Below are 22,816 nucleotides of genomic sequence, written 5' to 3'. Positions count from 1 at the left end.
TTGATAAGCAAAGAGCTTAAAATATATGTTTGAGTATTTTTTTACTTATTAATGTCTTGTGAGTTATTAAAAATATAATAATAAAAATAAAAATATTTTATGAGTAACTAATGACTTGGGAGTAATTTTTATCAAAAAAAATTTAGTCACTAAAAAAAGTACCTCAAACTAACTTCTGACTTTAACTCAGCTTTTATCTTATTTCCGATTTAAGCAAACTTCTGACTTGTTACAAAAACAGACATTTTTCAGCTTAAAAGTAGAGATGACTTAAAACCCGGACAAACAGGCTCTAGGTTGGTTGGGGGCTTGAACTTGTGTTGCTCCTCAAGAAAGACTTGCAAATAAAGCAATGCATTTTAGAGTCTAAATATCTTATTTTAGCATAATATAAATCTAATAAACTTAAAAGCAAGTTACTGAAGTTATCTCTGTTGCAATAAGTGCTAAACGATTAGCAGAATTTTACCTCCAATCACTTCGAAAGTGCATTTGCATCACACTGCAAATAATCATTTATAGTAGAGAACCAACTAAGCTTTCAAATTCAGCTTGAAGAATCTTGACATTTTCTGCAAGCGTATCTTGTTTTGATTGCAATGCTGCTAAGGCCTCCGATTTCTGTTTAGCCTCGCTGAGCTTCTTTTCAGTTTCTCTGAATTCCTGGCAGAGTTGGCTGATTTCTTCATCAAGTTCGCCATTGTCAACACTGTTTGCTATTTTACTTCTAATGTCCTCATACTCCCTCTGGAACTCATCCGCTTGTTGTTTCTTTAACAATAGCTGGTTCAGAGATGCTTGAACTTTCTCAACATCAAACCCATGAGATTTGTACTCATCAAGAGATTTCAAACCTCTTTCAATGACAGCAATGTCCGAAGAGAACTGCAGTTTTGAGATGTCCTCTATAAGATTAACAAAATTTACTATATGACCTACTGCCAAGCCTTCACGTTCTTCTTCTATATGTTCGTACAGTGGAGCGAAGTGTGGCTTCTGTGTCATTTTCTTATAGGTTTCCATAGAATCGATATCTTCCCAAAGTAGAGGATTCTTAACAAACGGCAAACTCTGTTCGTTCTCCATAGCATCAATGCCTACAATGGCAGGGGTTCCAAGTCCACCACCTATATCAATTGATGCAGCATGTTGATTGAGATTTTTAACAGGTAAATTTATCTGGATAAGATAACAATAATAAACATAACAAGATTCCAGATCATAATATCACAATTATAGTTCAAACAATGAGCTTACCCGGACCATCCTTTTTCTTAAGTGGAGCGGACTCCATTGCATTCTCTTGAATAAATGGAGGAGTTTCGGAATCATCTTGTCTGTTGACAGACATGACTACTTCAAACAATAACAAAACTTTCTGTTACCAATACAATAGCAGCAGTAGAATTTTCATAGCCGTAAAATACAAATAGAAAAGCAGAAAATTATGAAATGAATTATTGAAATGGTTAATCTAATTGCCACGAAATAGACTATTATAGTAGTTACAGATTTTTCCTCAACATCTTCCAGCAATTAAAAAGCGCATAAAAAATCACATGCAAAGAATGGTCTTCAGCTAAATAATTACTTGCATGTATCTAATATGAAATAAGTTCCAGCACATACCTTGATAGTGTGATACACTGTCAAGAGTTTTGCTCTGCACACCATTCTGCTGACGAACTTTACTTCTCTTATACACATGTTTGCCAGGTTCCTTGCTAGGTATAGTAGGCTGAAAATCACCTTTTTTGGGTATTTCAGCAACAGTTGTTACAAAGTTCTCTGCACTGGATTTCGCTTTCATATCCACATTACCTCCAGTGCTTCTCTTACCTACAGAAAAATTATTTCAACTAAAATATCTTTAATTCTATTTGTGTGTGTGCTGGTAGAATATCTTTCACCGAACCTATCTGTTTCTTGGACTTCTTTGGTCTTCCCCTTTTCCTTTTAACAATATTGTCTCCTTCAGTTGATCCCACGACGTTCTGGGAATATAGAGCAAGGCATCAACAACAGTAAGACAAATGCTACTATAACAGTGATGGTTATAATTGGTTCGTCCTTCAGGGTTTTGCAATCTACCCAACAAATGTATCCTACGAATACAAATAAACTAGACATGACCCCAAAAGTAAATTCCACATACAGTCTAGAGTTAAACAGAAAGCACAACTATCTGTACGATAAGAAATAAAAACATCATCTTCTACCAAAGTGTAGTACATTATAAGACATTACTACCAAGTTCAACCTGGGGTTAAAACTTAAATGTACCTAGAAGACAAAACTAAAGAACAATTTCTAATAAAAAGTAAGTCACTGCCACAAATATTCCTTTTTATATGACATACTAAGAACAATATTTTTTCGCTAAAGAAGATCGCTGAACAGGTGGCAAGAAGAAACTTCATCCACACCTCTTATATTATATCTTAACATGGTTTAAACCTCAAAGCCTAGTTCGGGAAAGAAGTGAATGTTTAAGAGAAGATTTTCCGTAATTGAGCTGGAATCTTATAATGCGATCAGGAACATTTTCTTCTGATAAAATTTCTCAGGGACCCCCCCCCCCCCCCCCCCCCCAAAAAAAAAAAAATACCTCTTTTGACTTGCTGATGTTTCAACCGTCCAAAAAAAGAGGTTCTAAAGTTGTCCACTTCACTTATAGATGCCATTGTATTGCCTAACGTCTACTAACTATATTATAAGGATTTATCAAAGGACACTTTCTATAGAGATATAGCCCTCACCGGCTCACCCCCTTATGGGGTATGAGGGATCAAGGTCTTTTCGTTGAAGACGGTGGATGGTGTTTGATTAGCAAATCCAATGATTAAAAAAAAATAAAAAAAAATGAAGGAATTATTCATTTCATGCAAGATTATTGGTGTAATTATGTGATTGAATATGTTTACAGAACTAAATAATTAGCGGTATTGTAGAATGTTTAAGATAAAATCATTACTTACATCAGGTATTTCCTGATCCCTGCTTTGTTTCTTCTGAGGGACTTCAGAATTCTTTGTAGATCTTGCGCCTTTTACTTCTTTAACAGACAAATCAACTTCTTTTGTAGTACATTTTTTCTCGACGATCTCTTCAACATGAACCTCAGTATAATCCTTCTTTTCTGAATTATTATTCAAGGTTGTACGTAAGTTATAGATAGTTAGTATTATGTTATCTGGTGATGTATTGATACCTGTTAAAGCACAACGATTTCCAGACTGTTGTTCTTCAGCCCTTGTCTTCAGTCTGTTTAATCTTACAGACTGCCTAGTGAGCATACCAGGTCTGTTGGCAACCTGCAAGATTATAAAGCAAATATCTTGCACTTGGAAATTGGAATAGTATAAACTCTGAGATCAAAAGGCAAAAGACTAGGACGATCAGTTTTTTTAAAAAGAGACTGGCATTCATCACCGCTAGGGGATCTACTACTAAATTATGTAAAAGTTATACACCACATAACTATGTAATTGCGAGCACGGTTGGATAGCTCAAGTATTTAAGAGCTTATCCTCTATCGTCCCAGGTCCTGGGTTCGACCCTGGCTCACCCCGAGAATTTATTAAAACAGATACTCTCAATTGTAAGGCTATAAGCCATATTTGTCAAAAAAATAAATAAATAATACTATGTAAATGCAAAGATGTCAATTTTCATCACATGATGTAGAAAGGAGAAAAATATAACTTAATTATATTCATTATACATAACTCCAGACATGAAGCAATGCCAATCAATAATTAAATAATGTATACCAGCCATGTATCCAACTACTTTTGAATTGAAGCAAAATACTTAATATATTCTGCATATAGTTTAAAAAAATTTAAGTACTCCCTCTATTCCAATCAAGTTGGATAACTTTGCAACTATAAAATTGCACCATCATTTTTATATTATATGTCAATTATAACAGGAATATATTTAAGAAAAATAATTGCAATTTGTAAGCGAGCGAGTATATGTCTTGGGCACATGGTACTAACCAATTTAATTCTGTACCACTAAAGTTAAACTTCTAAATATCCTTTTCGGTCAATAGCAAGTAATTTAGGCCATATAATAAAATTCAAGCTGCGCCGAATCTTCAGTCCTTCGATAACAATAACATTAACATTTATCAAACAAAAGAATCTTTAGTATGCTATAAAAGCCATATTGTAGATCTTTTGTAGTGGGTCGATCTTGGTCCAACATTCGGTCTCTGGCCTTGTATTAAATGAAAATTGGGTAGAATTGGTTTTAAGAAGTTATAATATGTTATTAACACAATCAGATTTTGTATATGAGACAATTTAAATTAATCAAAATACAGGCCCATGCCTTGCATGTACTTTGCACATGCTTGTATTATATAAAAACAAGAATCACAACTTTGACTCTGTCATCAAGGTGAATTCAAAAAATTCAAGATAGTAATAAGTATAACCTGAACTCAAAGAAGTTAAGTGAGCGAAAGTAAAACTGAAACTAAGCTGGTACCTTAGCTTCATCGGACCATTTCCCATCAGCCCAGATCATGCTAGGCCTCAAATTTACGTGATCGATTTCCATCTCCTTTTTTGAATGTTTTATGAGAACGCAGTACTTCTTATCTCCAAGAAGTTTCTTAATTACTCCACCCCACCAACAGCATTCAAAGTATGCCTCCACTTCCTCCCGCAAAGCAAAGGAATTATCCTGGACACATGGGGGTGAAGGTCGGACATCTGACAAAGCAAATTCTTGACCTCTATATCCATTACCATCTCCAGGGCATTGAAAGTTCACCAAGCATTTATTTATTCCAGTTACTTTCATGACAGTTCCGACATGCCAAACATTATGATTTTCCTCTTGAAAAGACACTTCTACTGCTGTTCCTTCAGTAAACATTGTACCAGTACGCTGTTGTGATTTTAGTAAATCAAAGAACACAAACATCATTAGTCCAAAAGAATGAGAGACGCGCAACATGAAAGACTTAATTTAAGGCAAAATGAATATCAGCATATTTTTTTATATAAAATAAACAAGAGCAAATAAATTAAAGAGTGAACAATCAGTGGCTTAGGAAACACAACGATGGAACTGGTAATTTAATACTAAGGTAATGGAGAGATCTATTAGGCAACTACTATGATTCAACACATATATGTTTTGGATTTTAAATAGAACCATGGGTGAGGTTTGAGTTAAATTTGCCAAGTAAAAAATAAATCTTTTTAATGTGCTGCACATTAACATAAAGGATAATCACTGTTGCTCGAGTCTTCACCAATATTTTGAACAATGATCTTGTGAAAAAGTATTTAACCACTAGTTATCAAATTATATTTAATACTCCCTCCGTCCCGCCAGGAAGTTTACGTACACTGTTTGCACGCATTTTGAGATTCTCGTAAAGTATAGTTCTATAACGTATTTTTAATTTTTTCTTTTTTTGAATAAAAGTTTAGACTTCAAACTTTTTTTCAGGAATTGTTTTAAAAAAAATATGTAATGTAAGTATACTTTATAAGAGCCTTAAAATGCATGTCACAAAGTAACGTATAGAACTTGGTGGGACGGAGAGAGTTCTATTTATAAACATTTAATCCTTCCCACATAAAAAGAACATTATTACATAATAAGCCATATATTTTAGGTAAACATAAGCATACACACACAAACACAAATGCACAAACTGCATTAAATTATCATTCTTTCAGAATGCATCTATACTATCTACACTAAAATATAATAACCAAATGTAGGGATAATTTTTAGTAGTTTGGTTGGATATTTCTGGTCATCCCTAAATTACCCTTTTTCTGCCTTTTCAAAAAAGCAAATAGAAAAAATTATATAAAGAATGAGACACACACCAACATGTCTCTTCTCAATCATAACGTGTTCCACTCCAAATTAAACATAAATGATCATATAACTCATCCTAACGTGTCCTACTCCAAGACAAACAAAAGGCAATATAAGATAAATAATATCATTTTTCTTACAAATGAAGAAATAAGAAATATGATTAAAATTAATCGAAAATACATCAACACATATTAATATTAGGAAAACATTTACAAATAAATGATAAAAAAAACTACAATAAAAATAAGAATAATTTGTAGTAGTTTGGTTAGATATTTTTGGTCATCCTTAAATCATCCTTTTCTTTGCCTTTTTTCTAAAAAACAAATAGAAAAAATTATATAAACAATGAGACATAGATCAACATGTCTCTTCTTAATTCTAACATGTTCTACTCCAAGACAAAAACGAATGATCATGTAACTTTTTTTAACTCTAATGTTCTACTTCAAGATAAACACGAATGATCATGTAATTTTTTTTAAAGTCTAATGTGTTCTATTCCAAGGCAAACATAGAGCCAATATATGATGAATAATATCCTTTTTCTAACAAATATATACATAAGAAATATGAAAACTATGATTTAAAATCAATAAAAAAAATACATTAACACATATTATATCAGGAAAACATCTACAGATAAATGCTAAAAAAGTTATGGTTCCTACTACCGATTACAGTATAAAAAAACACTATAAAAAACCAAATCTCAAAAAGAAAATATAATCAATCGGTTAATAACATATAATCAAAATTCAATACATTATCGTAGAATTCCTCTCGCAAAAAAAGGGGGCATACAACAATACTAACACTAATAAAATGTTGTTAAAATTTTAATTAAAAGTAATAAATTTATATACAGGTTTATGGCTAGAATTATTAAAGGTTAACAAATAAAGTTTGGTTGGTTGGTTTGTAGTATGGTACAGTCAACTATAGCTGTTAGATCTTATATATCAAATAGTATGGAATCGCTAGATCATATATTACATAATAATTAATATATTAATATTTATGATGCTTTCAGAGGTTAAACCTCGAATCTTCTCAACATCATATTAAAATTTATTATTAATTCAAACATATATGAAAATTTATTAAATATTAAAATAGACTCATGCATTGCCCGTGTTATAGGCTAGTAAATACTATTAACGTGCCAGAAAACAACTTTTCGCAACTTTTCTCTTTTCTGTGATATCAACTTTACAGAACTTCTTATGATTTTCCTTTTCCTTGCAAGCCTACAAGTTACAGTATATCCCTGGTCTATGGATCATATAATTTCATCACTATGAATGAGATATCAATGATATATAAAGGTTGCCAATCATATCAAGTGAACCAGCTTTAAGGCCAAATCATTTCAGGCTTAGATGTGGAAATGCAAGATGTTGTAAATGAAAAAATCTAACATATAAGTGTCAGTTTGTGCTGAAATAAGCAAATGTTAGATTTGCTGATGGTGGGCCGAATAAAAATGCTTAGGCTAATCTAGTGATCTAAAGCCTCGAAATCAAGACAGTATTAAATGTAGAAAAATCGAAGCCAGGCAGATTACATATAGAAACTGAGACCTCCATTATGGAAGTTCTTAATTTTCCTAAATTACGAAGATAATAATTCATATACTTCAAGTCAACAAGCTACCACTACATGTGATATAATCAACAATTGCTCATAACAACTATTTAAAAGCAACATGATCGTTCTATATTCTACTTAAACAAGACTCTAGGAAAATAACTACATATCTACAGATCATTAACCCCATATAAATACCCACTTATCTGTACACAATTTAAAAAACAAACAAGAAATCAACATTAACAGAATAAGAAATGAAATCAAATGGAAGGTAAAAATGTCCAGATTATTAATTGAGTATAGAACCAAAAAGGATTGTCATTCAATATACGTAACAGCGGTATAGGAAATTAATGATAAACATGTGTAACAAGTAAATCATACATATACCAGGTATATCACATATATATGTACTAACTTCATATCTGTCTAAACTAAAATGTGACAAGAAAAAAGATACAAGTGATTAAGCACTGAATTGGAAGATATTCACTAGATGTGTTAATACCTACTTGAAGCAAAGAGGGCAGGATGCAGGATGCAGAACACAGAAAGCGGCTAGGGTTTTTTTCTTTTTCTAGTTACCTGTAATGAATTTGGGCTTCTATTTGGGCCGATATTCAGTTTTGAATTTGGGTTCTATATGGGTTTAACTAATCGAGCCTCAATTACGACTCATGGACACTGCACCTCATCTTACACACTAAGGTGCACACCTCAGTGAAGGCCTGTTGCGTGACCCGTTCGAGTCTAATCAACCATCACCGTGCCTCGTGCTTGACAACACTAAGAGAAAACTGCATACGATACTAATTTATCTGTCAGAAACCAATTCACTTCACCACTGGCTCTTAACAGATGATATCTTGATACCAATTTGTTAACTTTGTTATAATCGTTCCCACATTGTAGTTAAAACACAATAACAAACATAAAAACAGATGAGACAACTGAATACAAGTATGTAACACAATAATTGAGCCACACACTCTACACTCCTACATACAATCACCTCGCTCTGATATGAAAAAAAAAACAAAAAAAAAACATCCCTTTTCCCCTTTTCCTTTCCTGTACATTTTTTCTATTTTTCCATACTTCCTGCATGTTTTTATTAATATATGATGATATGCTTATATCTCTTATTGATCTCGTCCCCCAAATTTTACTTGTTTTGTATTGGCTAGGATATAAGTTGAAGAGTTATAATATATTCTTGTACAAATCATCAGATAAAAGAAGGATTGCAGCTTAAAGAACAAATTCTCAGCATAACTTGGACAGTCTTCACTGTTTGGGCTTCCCCGGAATTCCAATCAGGCAATTAACAACCCAAGGAAAACTTATAATTATATCACAAAATTCAGATTTTAAGAAATGACAGATAAACTCCACTATTTACTAATTGATCTTCCATGGATAACATTATGTACAGGTGTCACAAAACGTGTAATGTACTGTTTAGAACTCATTTAGTTTTCCTCTACATTTAATATGTGTGTGTGTGTACATACATATATAGGCAATTGTTCAAATACAAAATAAAAACTAAAATACAAACAAGAGAAACTATACCTAAACGACATCACCCACCCCCTATATGTTATCACCCACCTAGGGCCCACCCTTATCCCCACTCAATCTATCCCGGGCCCGCTAGAGCATCGCCAAGGCTCCGCACAGGCTCCAAACAGCCTTAGGAGCCAAAACTTGGCCCCACCCCTACCCTACCAGGCCCCACTTAGACCCCGCCTAGGCCCATCTCCAGTCCCAAAACTCTTACCATTCTACTTAATCGCATTGGTTTGTATTTAGTTTGTATTAGAGTAGAACCCTAACTAGGGGAGGGTTTCGATACAAACTTACAAACTTTTAATTTTTTTTATTCTTCGTATGTGTTATTTATTAGTTATATAAGGTATCCATGTTGAAAATAATTGAAAATACATCATTATTTCATTAAAAGACATACAAATAAACTATTCGTTCAACATATTTTGTTGAACATCGATTAAAATTGTGTTGGAGAAGTACATAAACTAATTTTTCAATGTAAGAACTAAGTTAAACGTATTATATAACTAATATTTATGTTTTTAGACCCTAACCAAACCACAGAGGTATAGTTGAAGCATCTTTATATATATATTCAACACAATTTATTTATGCATTATTTATAAAAATTGTGAAGTTTTTTCAATAATTTTCAACATGAATTCTTTCTATAACTAAGGATTAACACGTTGGGAGAATAAAAAAATTCAAAGAAAAAAGTTTGTAAGTTTGTAAATTAAAAAAGTTTTATTTGATCCTATCCCTATATAACTAATTAGGTCACCAGCAACAAATTGCTAGAGATTAATTTTGATCCTACAAATCATATTATTTTGTGACATTGATGAGCAGGATGCAGAATCAAAGAGGTGCTAGTCATTGTAAAGTTAAATAATTACAATCTTGATCATTCTGATACATAAACAGGGTGTTGTATAAGACACTTTGACTCAAAATCACTTCCTATCCACATGCGACGACGGAATCAGGTCCTACTTATACTATCGTTCTCTTTGAATAACCTTGTTGTCGTAAGTAGATACATTCTCAGATGTCATCTCTGAATGTGTTATTCTTCTTTGTTAAGACTGGTTATGATCCTTACACATTCAGCTAGCCACTTAACTTGATGATCCAGGAGGGGTGCAAAAGTTTGATGAACCATACTCACATCCTCTAGTCCAATTTAACCATATTTAGAACCTGGTTACGGTCTCCATGAATGTATCATGGTGTGCAGCATTACTGTTGATGCTTAGCAGTAATAGAGGCTATTTGCCCAGGCCATTTTCAACTTTAAGCCGAAAAATGTTTGTTTGTGTAATAAGCCAGAAGCCGACTTAAAGTAAAAAATAAGCTTAAAGCCAGAAGTTGGAAGGATGTACTTTTATGCACAACTTATTTTATTTTTATGATTTTTTTTTAATAAAAGTCAACTTCAACACTAAAATGAATCATCTATCTAGTTTATTTTTGTTATTATATTTATAGTAATTCATAAGTCACATATTACAATTACCTACATACAATTTAAGCTAAGGACTTGTCACATTAAGTCAATATAAGCCATAAGTCATTATTTTACGCGTAACCAAACCGGTTCATAGTGATCGGGATATCTAAATATCAGAATAAATAAAATTGCTAGAGTCTAGATATTACTCCTAACCAGATCGATAGACTGCATATCATATGCTATGTCAGCCACAATTAAGGAGGACCAGGTGTTCCACTTTTTGAACATATTTCTTTCATTACAACCCTTGAAATGGTTTGGTTCACCTGCTAACAGGGTGTTTAGCTAAATGTTACTATAATATAATAATATTAATAACTGTTTGATAGTTGTGTCAAAAATGATGCCGATTACATGATTATTCTTAGAATGGTCTTTGATGCTGCTGATAGTGTGATAACATGTTATGTTTGGCAAATGTGATGCTATAATACGAGATCTATCTCGCAGGGCAGATCCTATCTAGGAAAAAGCGTCTACACCGAGATCAATCAAGCATAAAATCTAGTCACTTCCATGCAGCATATAGGATTTCATTATAACTATTACATGCTTCTGCCTAACTAATATTTAAAATTAAAAAAACTCACAATGACCCATCAGACGAGGAAGCCGTTTGTGAAGAAGACGTAGCATCACTTCAGCTCTTTCTTGAAATTCGACAAAATCAATACCATATTTGCAGTGCACCTTTTGATCACCACCATCATCTTCAGACTCCCATCCTAAAGTAAAGCAACAAGCATTCTTGATAAGAAAAACCGGCATTAACAAAATCTTTTCAAAATCTCCCATCATATTTCGGCATAAAGAAAAAGAAATCTGAAAAGTTCAGCAAACAAGCCACTACCCCACGTCTTGTTTGCACATATTTTGGAAGACCCATCAGAGGAATGCAGAGAAACCTTAGAAAAGAAATGAGGAAGGCATTCAAAAACATCAATTATAGCAACCATCTCTCTAGGGCATTTAGTCAAACACCTAAGGTATGAAGTAAACTACTTTGAGTCTAGTTTTAGGAACCTACGGAGGCCTGAGGGAAAAAAGTAATTTTATTAATATTTATAAATACGGAAATAAGATTAAATAAATTATGATAATACGATAAGAAGTAATTAATTATATAGTTTTAAAAAATCTTATTCTAAGAGATAACAATTATTTTAGTAATATAAATAAATAGATAAAATTAATAAATTATGAAAACTAAATTTCGATTGATTCAGTGAGTTCTAAAAGATTGGTTTAATAATTCTCGTCTATCTCAATATCATTAAGCGACTGTTTGGTTAGGATGAAAAGAAATGGAAACGATCAGTTTCATTCTCTTTATTGTTGTTTGTTTTATTAAAATTATCATTTCTTTTTGCTCAAAATCCCTTGTGACCCATTCCCCACCCCTAAGATTTTTATTTTATTTTCATTTAAGCAATATGTAAAATATTTTTGAAAACCAAAAATAAATTTTAATTTATTTTATATATTAAAAATAATTTTGATATAATTTATAAGTCAAGATATTTAAAAAAGTAATGAAATTTTAAAAAAATAAAATGTATCAAATTATAAACGTAAATACGTTTGAATATTTTGATCTTATTTAATATTTAAAAATCAAAAATAAAGATAATAATCATATAATTTTTCATTAACCAAACAAGTAATACAGTCCTTTCGGTTCGTTTCCCTTATTGAGTTTCATTTTGTTTCTTCAAACCATACGCCCCAAAAGAACCGACAATTAAGAATAACAATATTCAGGTGCCAAACTGGTCACGAAATATACCCAAAATTAGCTCTGAAGTGTATGTTTATCCGGCCCCCAACTCTAGCTGAGAAGTTGAGTTGCCCTACCCTTTTTCTTTTTTTTCAAGAAAAACACCAACTCCACATATTATCATTTACCTAAAGAGCCAACTATACTTTCAAATTCAACTTGAATACTCTTGATATTTTCTGCAACTGCATGCATTCTTGATTGTAATGCTGACGAGTCCGTATCCCTGTTCTCCTTCTTCAATTTAGCCTGGCTGAGCTCCTTTTCAATCTCTTTTAATTTTTGGCACAGTCGGCTGATTTCTTCATCAAGTTCACCCTTGTGAGAACTGTTTGATATCTTGCTTCTCGTATCATCGCACTCCTTCTGGAGCTCCTCGGCCTTTTGTTTCTTCAACAATAGCTGGGTCAGACATGCTTGAACATTCTCAACATCAAACCCATGTGATTTGAACTTAGCAAGAGCTTCCAGACCTCTTTCAATGACAGCAATGTCAGAAGAGAACCGCAGCTTCGAAGTGTTCTCAACCAGATTATGAAAATTGACCATAAGACTTATTGCCAATCCCTCGTGATTTTCTTCTACATTTCTGTACAGAGGAGAGAAGTGTGGCTTCTGTGCCATTTTCTTATATGTTTCCAGAGAATCGATATATTTCCAAACCGGAGAACGCTTAACAAATGGCAAAGTCACTTCATTTCCCATAGCATCAGTCCTTGAAGTGGCAGGGGGTCCCAGTTCACCACCTTTATTATTAGACTCGGCGCATTGAATAAGATTTCTATCTGGCAAATCATCTGGATCATATATCAATAATATAAATTATAAGATACCAGATCAGAATATGATCACAACTAGAGTTCAAAATAATCAACTTACTAGGACCATCTTTCTGAAGTGGATAGGACTCCATCGTATCCCCTTTAAGTGGAGCAGTTCCAAAACCCTCTTGTCTGCCGACATGCAATGCTCCTAAAAACAATAACAGTCAATAGTAGAATTTCTACAGCCGTAAAATACATATTGAAAAGCTGAAAACCATATTTGCTCATTTGAATCATCTATGTTTAACCTCACTGATAGAGGTTGATCATCAGTGGTATCACCAATTTCATCAATCATCATATGATCACTACTCGTACGATCAAATTCAAGGCAGTCTGCAGGATTGAGCATAGTTACATAACATAAAGTAGACAAGAGAAGAAGTTAATACAATATCATCTTGACCATAGTGAACGTTGATCTTTAACCTAATCATCAGCTATGAAATATCTTCCATGACATTTACGCCCTGCAATTCTTATCTAGAAAATACTTCTCTGAAATGAAATAATTTGAATTTTAGAGGTACATGCTTAGGTTCGCAATATGAAAAATTCCCATTAATATGTCATAGACCTAGATACACATAAAAACCAAAATCTCAGACAAGACTGAAAAGAAATTCAGAGGATATAACAGTATTGTAGATGTGTAGCAAGTCAAAACATTTTTAATTTTCAATTGCTTAATAACCGCAAAAGAAAACCCAAGATGCAGAGATTTTCCTTATTCATTAGTACAACCTTCTGGGTTGCATAAAATGTAAATGCATATTGCATTACATCATCAAATCAATTGCTAATGGTTAACCTGATTGACCAAATAAACTGCACAGATTAAGGCTATTAGTTGTTACAATTATTTCCCTACATCATTCAGCAATTAGAAAGCACAGAGAAAAATTCACTTGCAAAGAATGGCCATGCATATCCAGGCTAATTGATTACTTGCATGTATCTAATATAAAATAAAGTCCAGCACATACCTTCATAGTGTGATTCAATGTCAACCGAATTGTTCAATTCTCCATGTCCATTTGACACAAAATTCTTTGGTTGGCTAACTCTTTCAGTTAAAACAGCTTCACCTGCCTGGCCTTCAAGCAGAGGGGTGTTTGTTGTTTTTCTCGCGCTATTGTGCCTGTGAGAAGCTCCGATTTCAAGTATCCCAGAATTACCGTCATTTGGTATGTCATTGAAGGTTGTAGAATTCAGAAAGTTGTTCTCTGCATTTGGTTTGGCTTCATTTCCTACACATGAAACTTTCATATCGGTAGTGATTCTCTTACCTACATAAAAATTATTTTGACAAAATATATCTTGAGTTCTATCTCTGTGTGTGTGCGCGCACTATGTTACTCCGACTCTCTATTTAGGTTGCCGTATCCGTGTCGAACACTCGGACACGACACTTATTCATGTCGGATCCTTTGACTAAAATGTGGACACTTCGACCAATTTAAAAATCAGATATGAGTCAAACTTACATTTCAAAAGAAATATGTGAGAAAAAAGAAAGAAGCAAGAATGGAATTAAAGTACAAAAGACGCCTAATTTGCAAAATCCCCTACAAAATCATGTCTAATTTGCATAGTTCCCGAGTCCGACACTCGGATATGTGTTGTGTCCGACACTCCGTACCAGAGTCCGAGTAACATAGTGTGTGTGTGTGCGCACGCTGGTAAAAAATCTTTCACCGAACCTATCTGTTTCTTTGGCAACTTTTTTGGTCTTCCCCTTTTTCTCTTAGCACTATTGCCTCTTTCAGTTGATTCCTTAATGCTCTGTAAATAAAGAGCAAGGCATCAACAACATTAACACAAGTAATACCATAACAGAAGATAGTTATACTTGATTCATTCCTCAAGATAGATGCAATCTACCCATACAAGGAGTAGACACAAGTAAACTTTTTATGATTTGGACAATATTTTAAATATAACATAGAATATAGGTTTAAACAGAAAGCACAATTTACATCCAATGTGTAGTACAATATGACGTTATCACCAAGCTCCACAAGGGTTTAGGCCTACCTGGATGACAAAACTAAAGAACAGTATTCAGAAGTAAATAAGTCACTGCCACGACAATTCTTTTTTTCAGCTAAAGGCGACTACAAGTCTACAACACAACCTTTTCTCGTTAAAGAAGAGCCCCAAGCAGGCAGCGAAAAGAAACTTCAATTTACTTGCATTATAACTTTACATGGTTTTAACTTTGAAGCCCAGTTCAGGAAAGGAGGTAATATTCATTAATTGATCTAAATTGATAGATAATTATTTATTAATCATATATCTACATAACTCCAGTCTCCAGGTATGATTATATGAAGCAATGCCAGTCAATAATTAAATAAATTATACCAGCCATCGATCTAACTAATATTAAATTGCAGAAATACATTTTTTTTAGCAGTTATAATAATGTTATATGATTTTCAAATATAAAGTTACACAATCATTTTCAATTAAACAGTTCATAGTTTGATTTTAAAATTCAATGTTGATGTAGAGGGAATAGATATAAGGAAGAAAATTACAATTGGTGAGTTAGTATTCATCTTGGGCACAAGGTACTACTCCAAGGTTTGGACGGATCTATACTACACCACTAAACGTCTAAACCCCAACTTGTAATAATCATTGGCGGTTGGTGGTATGTAATTTAGGCCATAAGATAAGTTGTGGAGAATTTTCAGTTCTTGATTAAAATATTAAACTTAAAATCTAATTTGTGCTACTGAAGTCATATAGAAGATCTTTTGCAGTCGGATGGCCTTGGTCCATCATTTGGTCTCTGGGCTTTGTATTAATTGAAAGTTAGGATGAATTGGTTTCAAAAAATTCTATACTAAGAACAAAATCGAAATTTGTATACAAGACTATTTTAGATTTAATTAAAAATAAATCAGATTTTTCAGGAGTCAGGACTCCAACATCAAGGTGAATTCCAGGAATTCACAATAAAAATATGTAAAACCTGAACAAAAAAATATTAAAGCAGTGAAAGTAATAAGAAGTTAAGCTAGTAGTACCTTAGCCTCATTGGACCACTTGCCATCAATCCAAACCATGCGAGGTCTCAAATTTACGATATCGAATATCATCTCCGTTTTTGCTTGTTTTATGAAAACAAGGTATCTCCTATCTACAAGAAGTTCCTTAACTACTCCACTCCGCCAACAGCATTCAAAGTATGCCTCCACTTCCTCCCGCAAAGCAAAATTATTAGCCTTGGCACTTGGGGGTGAGGGTCGGACATCTGAAGAAGAAACTTCTTGTTCATCATCATCATCTCCAGGGCATTGAAATTTGACCAAGAATTTATTGATTCCAGTTACTTTCATTACAGTTCCGACATGCCAAACATCATGCTTTTCCTCTTTAAAAGACACTTCTACTGCTGTTCCTTCGGTAAACATTCTGCAAGTCACGAAGAGATTCAAGTAAATCAATAAACACAAACACCACTAGTCTAAAAAGAATGAGATACGTGCAACATGAAAGACTTAACTCAATGCAAAATCAAATATCTGCAAGATAGGTTGTGTGTGTGTCTGTGTGTGTGGATAAGAGCAAATACAATCAAGAGTGAACAAATCGAATCAGCGGCTTAGGAAACACAATGTTGGAACCAGTGATATAATACTCAAGTTAACACAGAGATCTGTGAGGCAACTACTATGATTCAATTGATATTTGTTTTGGATGTAAGATAGCCGAGTGGATAAGACTGGGTTAAATCTGTTAAGAAAAATGTTAAGCTGCACAGTAACATATAAGGTACCACAATTGCTTGAGTCTTCACTGATTTCCTTAACTATAAGTCTATGACCTTGAGCCTGTTTGCCTGGGCTTAAAGCCCGGGCTTTAAGTCATTTCTGGCTTTAAGCTAAAAAATGTATATTTGTGTAATAAGTCAGAAGTCGGCTTAAAGTCAGAAATAAGCCAGAAACTGACTTAAAGCCAGAAGTTAGTTTGAGGTACTTTTTTCGGTGACTTCATTTTTTTAAAACTTTTTTTTGATAAAAATTACTCCCAAGTCATAAGTTACGCATAAATCACTTTTATTTTTAGTATTATATTTTTAATAACTCATAAGTCATTAATAAGTCAAATTTATCCAAACAGAAATTTTAAGCTCCCGGCTTATCAAATAAGTCACGTTAAGTCATAAGTCATAAGCTCATTCAAATGGGTTCAAGAGTAACAAAGAATTTTTAACACAGGCGTTGACTCCCTGCATATTCTGCCCACATGCCAAACATAATCAGAGAAAAATCGTCCAAAAAGCATGTCTGATCTGACCACTAGTTAACAAATTATATTTAATAACTTATTACTAATTCTATTTTCAGAAAACTTATACCCTTCCACATAAAAAAAACCTGTACTATTGCTACAAAATAAGCCCTGTACTTTAGGTACTGAACAAAACACAAACAGACACACACAAATACAAATGTACATAAAGCACAACTAAAAATGCACAAAACAGCATTAGTTACCCTTTTTCAGAATGCATATATACAATAAATGTGCTTATGTATCTCCTGTTCTCCTTAATATTTGATACATATTTAAGGAAACAACTGTTCCCATTTTTACTCTTTTCAAAATTTTTAAGGATTTCTTTTCCTTGAAAGACCCCAAGTTACAATATATCACTGGACTATGGATCATAATTCCATTAATATAGGCGAGATATTGATGATATATAAAAGTAGTAAATCATACAAAGTGAAAATAGATGTAAGGCTCCCACTTAGAATTTTAGGCTTGGAAGATGTGGAATTCCATGATGCTGCAGATGAGCAAATTCAAAATATGAGGGTTCAGTGTGAGCTGAAACAGGCAACTGTCAACTCTACTGATGATGAGTTGAATCAAAATTGCACAGGCTGTTCAGTGATCTAAAGCCACAAATTTATAATTTCCTTAAATGTAGAAAAGTCAACCTGAAGCAGATTACATACAGAAAGTAATACCTTGGTTATTGAAGTTCATAATTTTCCAAAAAGATGACGATAATAATTCCGATACCGGATGTTAACCAACTACTACTACTACCATGTGATATAATTTAAAACTTGTTTATAACAATTATATATAAAACGAACATAATAATTTAATCTACCACTATTTAACAAGACCCTAGGAAATTAATTACATACCCAATATAAATAAACATGTATCTGTACACAATTTGAAAATTAAACAAGAAATCAAAATTCAGAATTCAACATAATCAAAAATGAAATCTGTTATGAATGTTTAAATGTGCAGATCCATTATTTGATCGCAGACCTAAAAAGGATTGTCATTCTATATACGTTACAGCGGTATTAGAAATTTATGATACACATATGACACATATACCAATTACTAAGTAAATCATATATGCACAAACTGTATATATAACTTAAATGCGAAAAGAAAAAGGACATAAGTGATCAATAACTGAGTGACGGGGAAGACCACCAGATCTGTTAATAACTTACTTGAAATGTGAAGCAAGAGGTAAAACCCAAAAGGGTGAGGTGAAGAGCGGCTAGAAGACCAATGACAAGAACGGAACACAATCGAGTTAGGGTTTTTTTTCCTTTTTATTATGATCTTTTACAAATTTGGGCTTCTATCTGGGCCGAAATTTAATATTGAATTTAGGATTCTGTTTGGTTTCAACTAATTGAGCCTCAATCACACCTAGCGGGCACTGCAAGTATTTAACGCACTAATGGAGCCATACACTCTACCGTCCTATTTACAATCACCTCTCTGATATAAAAAACAGGGATAAATTAATTATTGACTTGTCTTTATAAAGCCCAAAGTAATCATAACTTAAATTACAGAACCTAGGCGGAACTTTGATATCATTTATAACATCCCAATCCCACAACTATATGCATACCAGACCCAACAACCCACCACAAGTCAGTCCCAAACTGCTAGCAATTTGGTGTACATAGTTATTGACTTGTCTTTATAAAGGCCCAAAATACTCATAACTATATCGATGTGGGATGTTACATCAATTCCCTATACATGTCTCTATTTTTTGCAAACTTACTGCACGGTTCTATTAATAAATAATGATATGCTTATTTTCCTAATTAATCTTGTTGCTAAATTTTAGTTATTTGGTATTAGTTTGGATTTTAAATTAATGATATGCTTATATTTCTTATTAATCTTGTTACTAAATTTTAGTCATTTTGTATTAGTTTGGATTTTAAATTGATGAAATAATATTTTCTTGTATGCATTTGATAAAAGAAGAATTGCACTTTAAGGAACAAGTTTTCTGGATAACTTACAGTCTTGTTTATTATCTGATCCATAAACAGGGAATTGTATAAGACTCATTGACTCAAAATCACTTCATATACATATGTGAGAGCCAAACCAGAACCTATATACTTATATTATCATTCTCTTTGAATAACCTTGCTTTGGGTACAATTGCATTCTCTGATGTTCATCCCTGAATGAATTATTACACAGTGAGACTGGTTATGATCCTTGCACAAAAGTCAGCTAGCCACTTAACTTGATGACCCAAGAGTGGTACAAAATTTTGACAAACCATACTCACATCTTCTAGTCCAATATAACAATATTCACGACCTGGTTATGGTCTCCCTACATTTATCAAGGAGTCCAGCAGCACTGTTGATTCTTAGCAGTAATTGTGATCTTGGTATATGAATAAATAATATTGCTACAGTCTTAATATTAGTCCTAAACAAATCGATAGACTGCAGAGCATATGCTATATAGTTAAAACTAATGAGGACCAGGTTGACCAATCTCGTGAAACTAAGTAAGAGCTCTAGAAAACTAGCCTCGAGATGAGGAAGGGAAAGAAGAAAAGGACATTTCAAAGGATGTATGACTGGATTAAATAACCATTGTCTTACATCATCAAACAGCAAAATACACCAAGAATAACAAGGTGCTCAGGGTTAAACTCGTTAGAATGGAGAAATGTATTTGTTACTGATTTAAATTAATAACATCAAAAATCTTGGTCAGTTGAATTTGATAGGATGAAACTAATGGATTGTCAAAGAATAAACACGATATGAAATGAAAAGAAAGAAAGCAAAAAAAAAAAAAAAAAACAGAGAGAGGAAAAAGTAAGGAACAGAAAAGTTATAGAGGTTCAACCAAACGCTATGCCAAGGCTAATCCACGAACATATATTTTCATTACGGCCCTTCTAAAGGTTTGTTCACCTAGATAAATGTTACTATCATTTAATAACCATGTCAATAAGATGCAATAAATGTTCTGGGTTGTTTGCCACTTTGTCTCGGTTCTTTATGAGCAATTGAGCATTGCTAGCTTTCTTTTTCCAATCTTCCCAAAAGATTGGTTGTAGAAAGTCCTCTTTTGCATGCCATATCTATTTTAATTTTTCTTTTAGTTAATATAATTATTATTGAAGCAAAAAAAAAAAAAAGAGATGTTGGCATGTTGCAAACGATTGATGTTTGATAGTTGTGTCAAATATGACGCCAATTACACGATTGTTGTAAGATAGTCTTTGGTATTGTTAGGTATTAGCCCATTACAGTGGTGCATGGGATTGGGTGATCCAAAACATATATGGATAATAATTGTATGTTTAGACAAATAAAAGGTATGTCTTGGTCACAAAATATCGGAAGGATCGTTGGGTATGATCCAATATAAACTTTATTCTAATTTGAGTCAGATTTCATAATTGGATTATAGATGGAGTTAGGTATTTCAGAATTAGATTCTGATTTAGCTAAGTTTGAGATGACTATATATACATAGTCATATTGTGTTTGATAGGTTTGCTCAAGATGTAGACGTAAGTATCGTTTGTGGGCAGATGCTTGAGTATTGTTAAGCTTAGTATCATAGTCTGATTGATTGTATTATTGATAACGGTTTTGATTAATAATACAAGTTGGAACGTGGATTTTCCGCGTCATATATGTTTTTGTGTGTGCTTTGCATTAGAAGGTGAATCTCTTATTTTATTCCTAACAGCTACTCCCTCCGTCTCTCTCGTTTCTTTACAGTTTTTTTTTTTGCATTGCCTGGTATGCATTTTAAGGCGTGTATAAAACATAGTTTCATAACTTATTTTAAAAAAAATTCTTTTTAGTATAAAAAAATTTAAACTGTTGAATTTTTATTCAGAAGAAAAAAAAGTTCAAAACAATTTATCAAACTCTATTTTGTGAGAGTATTAAAATGTATACTGAGCCCCCGTCCCCCAATGTAAACAATTGAGAGGGACGGAGGGAGTATTACTAATGGTACGATAACATGTTTTTGGCAGAAGTGATTGAGAGGGACGGAGGGAGTATTATTTATGGTACGATAACATGTTTTTGGCAAATGTGATCTATCTCTTGGGGTTGTTCCTATCCAGGGCAAAGGCATCTATGTTGAGATCAACTAAGCATGATATCTATTTACTTTCTTGCAACATATAGGAATTCATAATAACTATTATATGCTTTTGCCCAAATAATAAAAATGCAAAACTACAAATGCAAATAAGAACCTCACAATGATCCATCAGACGAGGAAGCCGTCTACGATGAAAATGTTGACTCAACTTCAGTCTCCTGAGCTAAATTACAGCCTTCCAGACTCTCAACTCTTTCCTCAGAATTCTACAACATCAATATCAACATTATTAGGTGTACCCTCTAGTACATTCCCTTGTTCATCACCGTCTTCAACATTCCACAATATCAATGTCAACATAATTAGTGGACCCTCTTGTACATTTCTCTTGTTCATCACCACCATCATCGTCAGACTCCCATTCCAATGAAAACCAGTGACCTTTCTTGGCATTAACCAAATGTCCAAGTCCAGTCTTCTACCATGCATAAGCTCACGTAATGTTTCAGCATAAAGGATCACTTTTTGTCCTTATCACCTGAACAACCATGAAAGAAAAAAAGCTAATGCTATGGTTCTCCAAAATATTTAGCACAAATTCCACTGCCCACATCTCGTTTCAACCTATTTTTGAGACCCATTAAAAGAATGACGGGATATAGCAACCATCCCTCTTTCGGGCATTCCGTCGAACACCTGAAGGGTATAAGGTAAATGCCAATCATACAGCATGTTTGAGCAATTGAAAATGGGACAAGTCAAGCACCAAACCTAATTACTTTGAGCTCGCACTCTGGCTCAAACTCATCTTTATGACTCTCTCCCTCTATATAAACACACAAGACACCTATTTTCAAGTTTTTGCCATTTTTAAGAGGGAGGAGTTCATATACTACGGTAACCAAATCAACAAGATTGAGGCGGGAGTAACTGTCTTCATTTATAATTCCTTACTAATTATTTGTATTTTTTGACTTCATTTGATTTTAATTTTTTGCAATTGGAAAATATCAAAATGTCGCAACGAAATTATGTAATTTATTAAATGATTACATCCTTGTAATTAAAAACATATTCGTTTATAATTTCGGGGAACAGTCAATATAGTATTTCTCAAAAATAAAACATAACTTAAATTATTTTGCTTCTTGCTGCCTAAAACTAATATCACACTTTGAGTAATTAATTGAGAACATTAATTTTTATATTTTAATTATAGTAATTTTTAGAAGTAATTTTACTTTCTATTTAGCTAGTTACAGTTGAACCTCGATTAAATAATAATCGATGAAG

At 33.1% G+C, this 22,816-nt stretch overlaps 2 protein-coding genes across 7 annotated transcripts; both read right to left on the bottom strand.

Moving 5' to 3' along the window:
* Positions 1–335: 335 nt before the first annotated feature.
* LOC108206334 (DUF724 domain-containing protein 3) lies at positions 336–11,569 on the bottom strand. Of its 2 annotated transcripts, none has more exons than XM_017376597.2 (9): positions 11,373–11,569; positions 11,113–11,247; positions 4,501–4,905; positions 3,212–3,314; positions 2,979–3,139; positions 1,916–1,994; positions 1,630–1,839; positions 1,258–1,356; positions 336–1,127 (listed from the first exon to the last, which is right to left on the bottom strand). In XM_017376597.2, the coding sequence occupies exons 3-9, from the start codon at positions 4,891–4,893 to the stop codon at positions 517–519; spliced, it is 1,656 nt and encodes a 551-aa protein (XP_017232086.2). In that variant the 5' UTR covers positions 4,894–4,905; positions 11,113–11,247; positions 11,373–11,569; the 3' UTR covers positions 336–516. The 2 variants fall into 2 exon arrangements, with proteins under 2 accessions (XP_017232086.2, XP_017232087.2); XM_017376598.2 differs by having other exon boundaries at positions 1,258–1,353; positions 11,373–11,568.
* Positions 11,570–12,143: 574 nt separating this feature from the next.
* LOC108206425 (DUF724 domain-containing protein 1) lies at positions 12,144–22,466 on the bottom strand. Of its 5 annotated transcripts, none has more exons than XM_064087858.1 (6): positions 21,683–22,466; positions 16,162–16,549; positions 14,827–14,908; positions 14,110–14,412; positions 13,179–13,271; positions 12,144–13,084 (listed from the first exon to the last, which is right to left on the bottom strand). In XM_064087858.1, the coding sequence occupies exons 2-6, from the start codon at positions 16,546–16,548 to the stop codon at positions 12,420–12,422; spliced, it is 1,530 nt and encodes a 509-aa protein (XP_063943928.1). In that variant the 5' UTR covers position 16,549; positions 21,683–22,466; the 3' UTR covers positions 12,144–12,419. The 5 variants fall into 5 exon arrangements, with proteins under 5 accessions (XP_063943928.1, XP_017232216.1, XP_017232215.1 ...); XM_017376727.2 differs by having other exon boundaries at positions 12,144–13,096; positions 21,678–22,464; XM_017376726.2 differs by having other exon boundaries at positions 12,144–13,096; positions 21,683–22,464.
* Between the last annotated feature and the right edge of the window lie 350 nt (positions 22,467–22,816).

Source organism: Daucus carota, chromosome 2 (genome assembly GCF_001625215.2).
Source record: "Daucus carota subsp. sativus chromosome 2, DH1 v3.0, whole genome shotgun sequence".
Classification (NCBI taxonomy): domain Eukaryota; kingdom Viridiplantae; phylum Streptophyta; class Magnoliopsida; order Apiales; family Apiaceae; genus Daucus; species Daucus carota.
Note: the sequence above shows the minus strand (reverse complement) of the source record. Positions and strands in the feature narration are given on the sequence as shown.